This window comes from Cetorhinus maximus, chromosome 9 (genome assembly GCF_964194155.1).
Source record: "Cetorhinus maximus chromosome 9, sCetMax3.hap1.1, whole genome shotgun sequence".
NCBI lineage: Eukaryota > Metazoa > Chordata > Chondrichthyes > Lamniformes > Cetorhinidae > Cetorhinus > Cetorhinus maximus.
In genome coordinates this window covers 117,631,377-117,645,279 of record NC_135887.1, presented here as the reverse complement: position 1 = coordinate 117,645,279, position 13,903 = coordinate 117,631,377, and the positions used below count along the sequence as shown (strand labels likewise).

At 40.6% G+C, this 13,903-nt stretch overlaps 1 protein-coding gene across 4 annotated transcripts in view; it reads right to left on the bottom strand.

Annotated features, from left to right (window-relative positions):
* elp4 (elongator acetyltransferase complex subunit 4) overlaps positions 1 to 13,903 on the bottom strand; it is a 307,678-nt gene that overhangs the window by 99,105 nt on the left and 194,670 nt on the right. For all 4 annotated transcript variants that reach the window (XM_078549418.1, XM_078549419.1, XM_078549420.1 and 1 more), the window contains exons 8-9: positions 13,775 to 13,883; positions 12,644 to 12,750 (exon numbers count right to left, since the gene is read on the bottom strand). In XM_078549418.1, coding sequence (XP_078405544.1) covers positions 12,644 to 12,750; positions 13,775 to 13,883 — 216 coding nt within the window. The remainder of the gene's footprint in view (positions 1 to 12,643; positions 12,751 to 13,774; positions 13,884 to 13,903) is intronic.

Sequence of the window (13,903 nt, the reverse complement as noted above, 5' to 3'; positions counted from 1 at the left end):
AAATGTGTAATTATCGACTTTGGTAGGAAAAACAGAAATGCAGAGTATTTCTTAAATGGGGAGAGATTGGAAGTGTTGGTGTCCAAAGGGATCTGGGTGTTCTCGTTCATCAGCCACTGAAAGGCAACATGCAGGTGCAGCAAGCAATATGGAAGCGAAATGGTATGTTGGCCTTTATTGCAAGAGGATTTGAGTTCGGGAGTAAAGATGTCTTGCTGCAATTGTATAGAACCTTAGTGAGACCACACCTGGAGTATTGCATACAGGTCTGGTCTCCTTATTTAAGGAAGGATATATTTGCCATAGAGGGAGTGCAACTAAGGTTCAGACTTATTGCTGGCATGTCCTATGAAGAGAATTTGAGAAGGCTTTTAAAAAATTAATTTATGGGATGTGGGCATCGCTGGCTGGGCCAGCATTTATTGCCCATCCCTAATTGCCCTTGAGGTGGTGGTGAGAAGCTGCCTTCTTGAAGAGCTGCAGTCCATGTGTTGTAGGAACACCCACAGCACTGTTAGGGAGAGAGTTCCAGGATTTTGACCCAGCGGCAGTGAAGGAATGGCAATATATTTTCAAGTCAGAATGGTGAGTGGCTTGGAGGGGAAGTACCAGATGGTGGCGTTTCCATGAGTCTGTTGCCCTTGTCCTTCTAGATGGTAGCGGTCGTGGGTTTGGAAGGTGCTGTCTAAGGAGTCTTGGTGAGTTCCTGCAGTGCATCTTGTAGATGGTACACACTGCTGCCACAATACGTTGGTGGTGGAGGGAGTGAATGTTTGTGGATGTGGTGCCAATCAAGTGGGCTGCTTTGCCCTAGACGGCGTCAACCTTCTCGAGTGTTGTTGGAACTGCACTCATCCAAGCAAGTGAAGAGTATTCCATCACACTCCTGACTTGTGCCTTGTAGATAGTGAAAAAGGTTTGGGAAGTCAGAAGGTGAACCACTTGTTGCAGAATATCCAACCTGTAACCTGTCCCAGTAGCCATGGCATGTATTTGATGGTCCAGTTGATTTTCTGGTTAGACATGATTGCCAGAATGTTGATTAACCTTTTACCCACTCTAGATAATTTTCATTGGGAACTGCTGGCGTGACATTGGCTGCTCCAATGGTCAGCTCACTCACTCTAACCTATCTCCCTCTGAACTTTAAGCACTTCGTTCTCTCAAGTCCAACCCTGACATTGTCATAAAACTTACTGGAAAGGATAGCACTGTTGTTGTTGATGAACAGACCTTTACTTTGCAGAGGCCAAACGCCAGCTCTCCAAAATTTCCTCCTAACTCCCTCTGGGCCATGACTCCACCACTGAAGATCAAATCATCATTTCTCATAATCACTGACCTCACCTGTTCTGGAGATCTTCCTCCCCACAGCTTCTAACCTTATAGACCTCCAATCCAATGAATGGCAACCCTCTTCTACCTTCTTCTCAAGATCTACAAACAAGGCTGCCCTGCATCATTTCGGCTCGTTCCTGACCCACAGAATTTACTTCCTTCTACCTCAAAATCTACTTTTCCTCTCCGGACCTACATCCAAAACACTTTCAATGCCCTCTGCAACTTCAGAGTTTCCAATTTCCTGGCCATAATTGTCTAGATGGCCTGCAGGCTCTATGCTTCTTCCTTGAATTGAGACCCAACTGGTCCTCATCCACCATCACCCTCCTCCGCCTAGCTGAACTTGCATTGAATAACTTCTATGTGACTCCTCTTGTTTCCTCCAACTAAAAGGTGGTGTGATAGAATCTGGAATGGGAAGTGGTATGGGATATGACTGCCTTAGGTGGAACATCCTTTATTCCAGTTCTAACACTGTGTCCTTCATTTCTTTTTCTGGTACATTGATGGACTATCAGTACCATTCCCTGCTCTCACCCCAAGCTGTAAAATTCTATCGACTTTGCTTCAAATTTCCACTCCTTCCTTGCCTTCATGTCGTCCATCTCTGATGTTTCCTTTTTTAAAATTCATTCATGGGATGTGGATGTCACTGGCTAGTCCAGCATTTATTGCCCATCCCTTATTGTCCTTGAGAAGGTGGTGGTGAGTTGCCTTCTTGAACCACTGCAGTCCATGTGGTGTTGGTACATCCACAGTGCTGTTAGGGAGGGAGTTCCAGGGTTTTCACCCAGTGAAGGAATGTAAATATACTTCCATGTCAGGATGGTGAGTGGCTTGGAGGGAAACTTCCAGGTGGTGGTGTTCCCATGTTTGTTCTTCTAGATGGTGGCAGTGATGGATTTAGAAGATCTAAGGAGATTTGGCGAGTTCCTGCAGTGCATCTTGTAGATGGTACACACTGTTGCCACTGTGCGTCGATGGTGGAGGCAGTGAATGTTTATAGATGGGGTGCCAGCCAAGCAGTCTCCTGGTGTCCAGGATGGTGTCAAGCTTCTTGAGTATTGTTGGAGCTGCACTCATCCAGGCAAGTGGAGAGTATTCCATCACACTCCTGACTTGTGCCTTGTAGATGGTGGACTGGCTTTGTTACTCACCGCAGGATTTCTAGCCTCTGACCTGCTCTTGTAACCATATATTTATATGGCTAGTCCAGTTCAGTTTCTGGTTAATGGTAACTCCCAGGATGCTGATAGTGGGGGATTCAGCGACGGTAATGCCATTAAATGTTAAAAGGCAATGGTTAGATTCTCTCTTCTTGGAGGTGGTCATTGTCTGGCACTTGTGTGGCGCAAATGTTACTTGCCACTTGTCATCCCAAGCCTAGATATTGTCCAGGTCTTGCTGCATTTAGACATGGACTGCTTCAGTATCTGAGGAGTCGCAAATGGTTCTGAACATTGTGCAATCATCAGCAAACATCCCAACTTCTGACCTTATGATGGAAGGAAGGTCATTGATGAAGCAGCTGAAGGTGATTGGGCCTAGGATGCTACCATGAGGAACTCCTGCAGTGATGTCCTGGAATTGAGATGATTACCCTCCAACAACCACAGCCATCTTCCTTTGTGCTAGGTATGACTCCAACCAGCAGAGAGTTTTCCCAGATTCCCATTGACTCCAGCTTTGCTCGAGCTCCTTGGTGCCAGACTCGGTCAAATGCTGCCTTGATGTCAAGGACAGTCAAATTCACCTCACCTCAGGAGTTCAGCTCTTTTGTCCATGTTTGAACCAAGGCTGTAATGAGATCAGGAGCTGAGTGACCCTGGAGGAATCTAAAGGAAAAACAAAAATACCTGGAAAAACTCAGCAGGTCTGGCAGCATCTACGGAGAGGAGCACAGTTAACATTTTGAGTCCGAATGACCCTTCAACAGAACTGTTCTGGAGGTATCTAAACTGGGCGAGCAGGTTATTGCTAAGCAAGTGCTGCTTGATAGCACTGTTAATGACCCCTTCCATCACTTTACTGATGATCCAGAGTAGACTGATGAGGGCCGGGTTGGATTTGTCCTGCTTTTTGTGTACAAGACATGCCTGGGTAATTTTCCATATTGCTGGCTAGATGCCAGTATTGTAGCTGTACTAAAACAGCTTCCTTTCTCTTTCTCGACTCATTATCTCCATTTTTGGAGATAGGCTGTCAACCAATACCTTACAATAAGCTCAGTTGACCAGAGCTACTTTTGTTTATGCTTCCTCCCACCCTGCTTCCTGTAAGGGCTGTATTCTATTCTCCCAGTTTCTCAGCCTGTCACATTTGTCCTGACAATGCCACCTTCCACATCAGTGCTCGAGATAATTCTTTCTTTTTCTTCATCTGAGGATTCCCCTCTGCTGTGGTTGATTGGGCCCTCAAATGTGTCTGTAACATTATCTACATTTCTATCCTCAACTCACTGCCTTTCTTCCAGAGCCATATTTGGGTTCCCCTTGTTCTCACCTTCCACTGAACTTTTTTGTTTATTGGCATCCGTTCGTCTCAGGAGGTGATGGACAGCATCCATGGTGTATGTCACTATTGTATTGAACATGATCTGTTAAGGCTTTCGAGACTGATTCATGAGTGGTAGTTCCTTCTGCAGTGGACACAGATGAATAACGTTGGCCTGAGGTCGCCTGATGTTTTTACCTTCCGCCAGGCTCTCCTTTCCAACATCTGGTCATTTCTTATATCCTATGCTTTTCTCCATGCCCTTCTGACTGCTTGTCTCCAGGCACTCTGACCTCCATATTCAATGTATACTTCTCTGTCATTTCCATTACCACCAGTGAGTAACACCACCACCAAACATATATTCCCCATTTAGCATTCCAAAGGGACTGTTCTCTCCAAGACAACCTGGTCCACTTTTCCATCACGGCCAACATCGATGCACCACCTGCCTTTTCACCTCTTCTCTTCCCACTGTCTAGGGCTCCAAACACTCCTTATGGTGATAAGTGATTTATTTGTACTTCCTTTGGTATTTAGTATACTGTATTTGCTACTCAATATGTGGACTCCTACACTGGGGAGATCAAATGCAGGTTTGGTGATGACTTTGCTGAATACCTCAGTTTAGTCTGCAAATGTGACCTTTAGCTTCTGGTTGCTTGCCATTTTAATTCTCTGTTCCATTCTGACCTTGACCTGTTACAGAATCACACAGTGCAGAAGAGGCCCTTTGGCCCATTGAGTCTGCACCTGACCTAATCCCATTTACCAGCGCTTGGCCCATAGTCTTGAATGTTCTGCTCATCCAGGTACTTTTTAAAGGATGTGAGGCAACCCGCCTCCACCACCCTCCCAGGCAGCGCATTCCAGACCGTGACCACCCTCTGGGTAAAAAAGTTTTTCCTCACATCCCCCCTAAACCTCCTGCCCCTCACCTTGAACTTGTGTCTCCTCATGCTCTTCCAGGTACTTTTTAAAGTACTTTTTTACACTTATCCAAAACAGCTCAATGGCAGAAAGCTCGAGGGACAGAACCTTATCCTTTGATTGGGCACTTCGCAACCTTCCGAATTAACAAAGAATTCAACTGTTTTAGATTATAACCACTATTCCCATTTTTTCAGGTAGCAGGCAGTGGCAAAGATTCTGCTCTTGCCATTCACAGCTCCTCTAAACCCATCTTTTGTTTCTTTACTCGGCCTATTAACACCACCTTTTGTTTTGTATGTCATCGCTTGTGTCACTTAATCTTTCCTGCCTTCCACCCTATCACATACCTTCGCTTTGAATCTTTCCTACCTTCCCTTGCCTTTGTACTTGTTTAAAACCAGTTACATATGCAACATTTTCCAGTTCTGTTGGAAGGTCACCAGCCCTAATCATTTAATCTATTTTTTGTCTCCAAAATGTGACCTGACCTGAGTATTTCCAGCATTTTCTGTTGATATTTCAGATTTTCAGCATCTGTAGCATTTTGCCTTTGTAAAATGTTTGTTTTAATTATTTTTTATTCACAAAAATAACAATGATCTTGAGCATGTATTTAACATGGAAAAAGCTTGACTGAGAGACTGTGGAAGAATGCTGTTGGTGATGTTCTTTCCACCATGCCCATCCTCCTCCAAACAAACCAGAAACACACCAACTAGACCACAAATAAATCAACAATGAGTCATTTTATAGTTAATTACTCATCAACCTGGGTGTACCTGCTCACTTTCACACATGCTATTCCAAACAGCTTTACAATTTGACATGCTATATTGGTAAATCAAACGACAATGCATCCCAAGTTCTCTGCAGGATTTGGCATTGCAAATATTGAGGGGTGGTGACCCATATGTTTATTGGTTAGCAAATGCCACTGCATTTCAAGCTATATCACTGACCTCTAACATAACTATGTGTCTGACTAAAGCTGCACAGTGTTCTTTTGAGACCTTTAATTCTATTCATTTTGCTTTACTCCACACACTTCACAACAATTGTTGATGTATTTGTGGTCTAGTTGGTGTGTTTCTGGTTTATTTGAAGGAGGATGGGCATGGTGGAAAGAACATCACCAAAAACATTCTTCCACAGTCTCTCAGTCAAGCTTTTTCCATGTTAAATACATGTTAATTTTCAAGCTGCAGGAGACAAAAATGCATCGTATAATTTTACCTAATATTGACAGATTGCTAATTAAATTGTTGCAAACTCATGGCAATTTATAGACTGTCTATGGGAAAAAAATCTTCCCAATTTATTCTAAGAATACAGAAAATTAGTTGGCTAGAAAAACACAATAAGCTTGGCTCTTAGAAATCAAGGCAAGGAGGAATTTGCCTCCTGTAGGGACTCACCTTGCTAAGTACTCTTTTCCTCATACTTTGTAGCACAGTCATGTCTGTATCTGACTGGCGAAGATCAAAAAATTGCAATAAAAAAAACTTTTCATATTGAATCTTGTATTCATCAACGTGAAGGATGTTAGTGTTGGGAAATGGAACACTTTTCATTTACAGACACCTGGCACTCTCAGGTCAGGTGTGCCAAAGTTGGGTGCAGAATAATGCTCTCCCTGCCCTAACAACATGTTGCAGTTCCTGCTTCAGAATAGCAAGGTGCCAGACAGCTGCCACTGCCTGTAGAGCTGTGTCCCAGAGGATGTCTGTGCCTTCAGGAGGGAAGGGGAAAAAGGGGAAGCAAGTTGACAAAAAAAAACCAGAAATAAAAACAAAAAGTGCTGGAAAAACTCAGCAGGTCTGGCAGCATTGTGGAGAGGGAAACAGAGTCAACGTTTCAAGTCCATATGACTCTTTCTCGGAGCTCTGAAGAGTCATATGGACTCGAGATGTTAACTCTGTTCCCTTCTCCATGGATGCTGTCAGGCCTGTTGCGTTTTTCCAGCATTTGTTTTTATTTCAGATTTCCAGCATCCGCAGTATTTTGCTTTCATCTTAGTGACAAAAAAACAGGTTCAGCTCTGGGTGATCGTGGGGCAAGCACCTTACCAAAATACTACAGCAAACAAGAATTCACAAAATTTACAACTAAAAACAAACACACAACACTTACCCTCCACTTAGGCAATGCACAGTACATTTTAGGTTCTACTTTTCAAGAATACAAGTGTGCTTAACTGGCTGTAAAGCACTTTGGATGTCCGGAAGTCATGATAAACGTTATATGAATGCACATTTTTCTTACTGATTCAGGTGGTTTAGGGCATCCTAACACGGCAAGTGTTAAAAGTATATAATATAATCACGTAGCAGTTAACAGAGTACTATTTTCTGTTGCGAAGACATAGCAAAAGCAAGAATATGTATGTGGCTGGCATTTGGTTTATTCATTTGGCCAAAAGCAGGTAACAGAGAAAAGTCTATGGAGCTGGGAGAGGGGATCGAGAGATCATGAACTAGAGGAAGACATAAAAAGGGGAAAAGCATAGGAAATATAGAAGAAAAAACAATTCCTCCCCCCCTCCCCAATTTTAATCTTTGCCTGGAATTTCAGATTTGCGTGGAACCTGAATCATTACTGACATTTTACTGTGCCCTACTTGAGAGAGAGAGAGAGAGAGAGAGTATATTTTATTTGTATTTATTTTTGATGATAAATTTTATAAGATCCTGTCACTTTCCTCAAACTGAACCTTTTTTGCGTCTGTGTTCTCCCTCTCTCCAACTCATCTTCCTACTTTTTGTTTACAAGTGCTTTTCCTAACTCCCCCATGATCTTCCTACTCTTTCCAGCCCCATGATTTTCTCTCATTTGTCGCTTTTAAACCAAAAAGCAATATGTCAATGCAGGCACACAAATAAATACACAAGGAAAAAAATACATTAAAGGAAGACTATTCTATCATTAATTTAGAAGTGAGAAAAAAAGAGGAGAGGGTTTGCTATAGATTGCTGCAATTCTACCACCTTTCCCCCTTCGCTGGGAGGTTGCTGAACTGCAGTATCAGCAGCTTGTCCTAGAATGTAGCAAAATCCCCAACAGTATTCATATGATACTAATGGGTCACCTATTCTGTAATTAGTATAAAGAAAATTCACAATGGCATCCATCATAGCTGAAAACACCAATGAAATTTGGAGGAAGGAAGGGTTCCATACGCCCAACTTCAAAACTAAACCATGTTCACTTTAACATTTATGCGCATAGTTAAAATCTTGATCTTGTGTGTGTAATGCCTGGTGGCACTATTTCATAATCATTCTTCTAGCACTCAAATGATACATATCGTCTTGGGCAACGACTGCCAAATATGGTGACCAACTGTTATAACTGTTACAACCAACCAAATTATCTGCATCAGAACAAAGCTGTGTATAGGGTCTATCTCATTCATTTTCAGCTAAAATGCTTGACCTCCTTTAAGACTGTCTAGTCACGATGAATACATTTAGCAATCAAATCTGGAAGGAATGTGATGGTGAGTGCTTCGTCAAGCTGCGTCATGAGCTTCCATGTTCTGACCTGTCTAAAGTCAGTTGAAATGTGTAAATGAGAGGCACAAGTTAGGCAACGCTGTATGTAGCAGCCTTAGGGAAAGTCAGTGGATGGCAGTTCCTCTCGCTCACAACAGAACTAGTGCTGCTGTAGGCTGTTCTTAAAATGGAAACATTGTGACGTTACTAAGAAAGCAAAAACTAAACAGGAAACAAAATACTGTACAAAAGAGACAGATGATTAGGCAATCAGGGCAGGAGTTCCAAAGGTGCTCCATTGTGTCTTCAGATGATTATAAACAATTTGAATAAACTGGACTCAGATGATTTCATCTCAGATGTTAAGCAACAACCTATCATCTGGGCCAATCAAATAAAAAGTACAAAAATGCTTTAGATTGCTGTTCAGCTTACCTAATCTGGAAAGTTTGAGCATGTGTCTGGCTGTATAGGCGTCTTTTGGTCAATCATCAGAAAATCAAAGGCAATTGGCATAACTCAACTGAAACTTTAATGCCGCATGATTATGTCGCGTAAGCTCGTTTTGTGCGAGGGGCATTGCAGTTTAGCAGAGAGATTAACGGCCGGACCAAAAGTTGGCCTCCAAACCTTGCCCTGCTGATGCCTCAAGCCCTTTGAAGTCTGACCATCATACCTGGCAAAGCAACAGTGGGAACTAGGCTGGTGTCAGCTCTAATCACATTGCCTGCCTCAGCATGGCTAACTACAGGGTGCACTAATTGGCCCAATTGCGGATTATACCTTTTGCTACAGATTCAAGACAATAATTTAGTCAAATGATGGTTTTTATCTCCTCCTAATTAAGATTCCAAAGTGGAAAGAAATAGGATTAGACAGGCAGACTTTTTTGTATTTTTTCCCCTCAGTCTTTTAATACTCTATTCATTTAAGTATGTTTGCTTCAACATTTTCATTTTCCTTTTAATAAACTTCCAACAACTTTACTTCCATCAGGCAAACATGCTACTTACATAATCCTTTAATACTCTTTTATGTTTATCAAACCATCAGTCTGAAACAGAAACTTGAAATAAACTAATTTGTATAGTTGTCTTATAAAATTATACAACACAAGCTCATTAGTCAATAAATGGGCTTTCTGGTAATGGGTCTACTGTGCATGTGATGGAATGTGCAAGAAGAGGTAAAGTACAGATCTCCAAAGCCAATCTGACATCTTCCCCTGCAAGTTCTGTGTTTCTTCTTGGAATGTGGTAACACTAAAGCTAAATTTCACCAAAATGTGAATTTTCAGTCCTCATTTGAAATGCTACCCAAAGCTTTCACAAAAAAATGCTTATATGTAAATAAAATTACACTTGCAGATTCAGCTGCAAATATTGTTTAGGCATTGACTACATTCTATCACATTATCTGATCATTGTCACACTGATGTGGGAGCTTTTTGTGTGAAAATTGACTGCTGCATTTTCTACACTATTAGAGTGACTGCAACTCTGAAGTAGTTAATTGGCTCTAGAGCACTTTGGGATGGCCTGAGGTTGTGAAGGGCACTATAGAAATGCAAGTCTCATAAATAATCTGATGCTTTTGGTCTATACAGTACAGAACTAAGAATGTCTGCCTAAAGCATCAACTTTTGTTTCCCCCAGTACTAACAGACCTGCTGTCTAGTTTTAGCATTTTCTGCTTTTACTCTTTTTTTGACAATTTATCTTTTCATGGACCTTGCTGTGCATTTATGGCAATTTTAGGTTTACATTTCAGTCTAGATGTGCAATGAGGCTTCCAGGAGTTTCTACTGATGTTATGTAACACGTAAATACTCAGATTGAGGAAAAGTACAGAAGATTTACCAATTTAAGGGCATCATCACTGTGAAGGAAGTTTATACTTTTCCACAATTCAATAATTTCCTTTCAGTACTTTTATAAGACTTTAAAATCTATAAGAATATTCAGTATACTATGAAATTGCATTTTTGTCTGCTTAGTAAATGTTTTGGCATTCAGCTTTATTTGATGCAGCTTGTATCATGAATGTAAATGAATGAATTGTGATGGTAGAGCCGGAAGTACAATTTTTATTAAAGAATTCTGTTGAAATTAACACCCTCAAAATGCATCTTCCTCTTCCAGTGAACGTCGATGTGGAACTACATTTTTTATACCAAGGGTGAAATCTCCCCATCAATTCAGAGGTGGGGGGAGGGGGTGGAGAAAGGGCAATGCATTGTGTAAAACTCCTGACTTTCACAGGGGAAGGAGACCATCAACAATTTAGCTGCATTCTTAGTTAAGGCAATGAATTTTATTCTGCCAAGTTTGGTTCTGGTCATACCAAAAATATTGAAGCAATCACACAATTTCAGGTCTTAAGAAAATTGCATGCCTGGGTTAAAGTTATCACTTTTGCTGGGCATCAAGCAAACAATTTGGATCGTGCAATTTCCACAATAACAAATTAGAATAAACCAAAAGAAGCAGCTCTTGTATATCAATTGGTACCCTAACTCTAACATAGTTAGCACACGCTTTTAAAAGAATAATAAATGTAGCCTAACAATGAAAGCCAAAGATGCGATTTGAACTCTTAACACTGTGCTGCATATATAATCAAAAATAAGGCATAGAAATGAAAGTGACAGCTTTAAACAGTTCATTTATGCACATTACCAAAGAACAAGTAGGATAAAAAAATTAAGGGCCTTATTTTTCTTCAGGAGTGTGAAATGGGTATTTGTTTGGTTCAATTTGACAGAAAATTGCTTTCTTTTACAGTGGCTTAACAAGGAATCAGAGGGTTAATTCTAACAACTTTTTTGATTTTACGACTTCTATATGTGGTGTTAAGTGGATATTACAGGGAAGCATCCCAATCGAGACATCTACAACACTGCTCCCAAGATGACCCAATCGAACATTTGGCTGCTTGATTAACTATTAACTGCTCTCAATGTGATTAAATAATGAAGGCCACTGATGACCATTAATTAGGAGGAGGGCATCGTAATTGTCACTGGGTTGAGTCTTTAATGATTCATAGGTTTTCTTCCGAGGGATGTTCGCGGGGGAGGCGGTGGGTCGGGAAGCAAGAGAGAAAAACTGAGGGGGAAAAAGAGGGGTGGTGACAACAGTTGCCTTATCAAGTAGCCAGTTAAGAGGCCAGAGGGTCATTGAAGGGCCACAGTGGTCACTCCAGGGTGAAGTACCAAACACCAAAGCGATGCCAACCCAAATTGACCAGCAGCTAGTGAATAAGACAAAATATGCTAATTTATTTGTGCTCAATTCTCTTGTATAAGCTGAAATAGCCAAGACAAGTGTCCTGCTTAAATGCTTTCCACTTGACAGGAGATTAAATAATATGGTTTGTCAGGGCTGCCCACTTATTTTATCTCCAGTGAAGACACTACACAAGGACTGGAGAAGAAATAATTATCACATCACAAAAAGCCACTCCTTAAATATGCATTCACCTTTTCATGCTTAGTTAATTAATACTTCAGCCTTAATTGGTTAACAGTTGTATTCATTCGCTATTTAGTATTGCTGGGAAAAAGAGAATAGATTCAATTCAGTCCCAACTCATCAGGATTATAAACACTGCCAATATTTCAGGTCAATGGAAAAGTTTGAATCTGGTCGTATGTTGGAATTAACCTTTGTAACCATTTTTAAAAAACTTACAGGCCAGCAACGTTTGCTTAATAAATATGAAGAAGATTATTGTTGCAGTGGCGTTTATTATTGCTATGACATTAGCTGCATAAAATGTGTGCGGTGTTTTACAACTGATTTTCAATTAGCTCCCAGATACATGTTAAAGTATTTTCTGAAAACAAAGTAATGTGCTAGATGATGCAAACCAGCTACCATCAACATTAGCAGTTCACTACAATATAGAACTATGCAGTACTACGTTGAGATTTCCACTACATCCTACAGTACAACATATGGTTGGGACCTTAAATTATTTAAACCAACATTGTTAAAGAAGTTAAATTATATTTTGTTACCAAGATATTTTATTAATTTAGATCCACAATGGAGCAGATGGAATTAAATAACAGAAGCCGATCTCAGCAATTAATTTGGCAAAAGGCCCATAGTTTTATTATGTTATACAACTTTGCCTTAAGGTATGTTTGGGATAGTTACAAACAGACTCTTAGCTTGCAAATTAAAAATGCAGCAAAGAGGTTCTTTGCCCTCCCCCACTCCAAAGCCTTTCACAGACAAAAACGAGATGATGATAGCTTATATGAAAATTCCCTATTGCATATTCATATGGTGTATTAAGCTATTAACTTGCTAAACAACTTATTCTTATTGCATTTTTAAATGGAATGAAGTAAAATATCAAATCTGAATGTTTCCTACCTCAATAGTGAACAATTTTCGTTTCAATTTGAAAGCAAGATCCTTTGTATCAGGCACGTCACAGATTAAACTATTAAGACGAGGAATCTGATGAACATGCAGCAAACCTTAAGAAAAATTAAATTTTAAAAAATGCCATCATGCAGCTGCGTAAATTAAACAAGCTGACAGCAGAACTCTCCACATTTACATTCCTCACTGTCCCTTTTTAAACCAGGGATCGCCACCAGAAGCAATGAAGCAAACAGTGTGATTATGCTCAGGTAATCAAGCAGAATAAGATAAACAAAAATCCTTGTCCAAGTAAAACTAATTACATTTAGGTGCAGACATGGAGATATAAACAAAGAGGATTCTGATGCTTGTCAAAACGGAGGCCCATTTGTGATATTTTCCCTTGTATTTACAGTAAGCAAATGTGGCTATCACCTTGCTTGCTGCCCAAAAGCATTGCTGAATGATCTTTATTTTATTAAATGCACCAGTAAGCAGCCACGAAAAGATGGCTTATGGGTTGCAGACCTCGACTACAGCTTTGATTTAAAAAAATGTATTTTGAGTCTTCGGTCATTAACAAGTTGTTACATGCTGTTATGGTAAATAGCCCTTCAAACAGGCATAAAATTCAGGCTGAGTGTGTAAAACAAATGAATATTTGCAAATGAAGCTCGTTTATGACTGTTAGGAACTGGTGTACACATGTGCGGTCTGCTTTTAGCTTCGAGCAGTGTGAGCTCAAATCTAAGCTGATCTTTTGTGACAGGAACATTGGCTGAGTTGGTGCAGTCTAGTCATGGTTAAGGGAATTGGTAAGCTCACTGGCCGAGTGGCTGCCTGGCTTCCTCCGCATGAGTATTCCCAAAAGCCTGCCTACAATGATGCACATCTGATTGAGCACTGTCTTGGTAATTTGGCTTGACAACATGTGAGTAGTTGCCATGTTACTTTCACAGTCATAATGCACAGTAAAAGATAAACAGCCTGACCAATAGATTGCTACATTGGGAGACAGTCGAAATGCAGATTCTGAAATGAAATCAATTACTACCTTATGGCAGACAAACTAATTAGAGGGCAAACTGCTAAATATCTATAAGTCACTTGGGGTACTTTGGTTACGATTAGACTTACCGTGATAGTCCTTGTAGAGTGGATTGCTTGCTCTCTCAGAACCATTAAATGATTCGAGACCAATCACTGTATCTGACAATTTTACTACACGACCTATAATTGCTTTGTTCTGTAAGACACAAGAGAGGA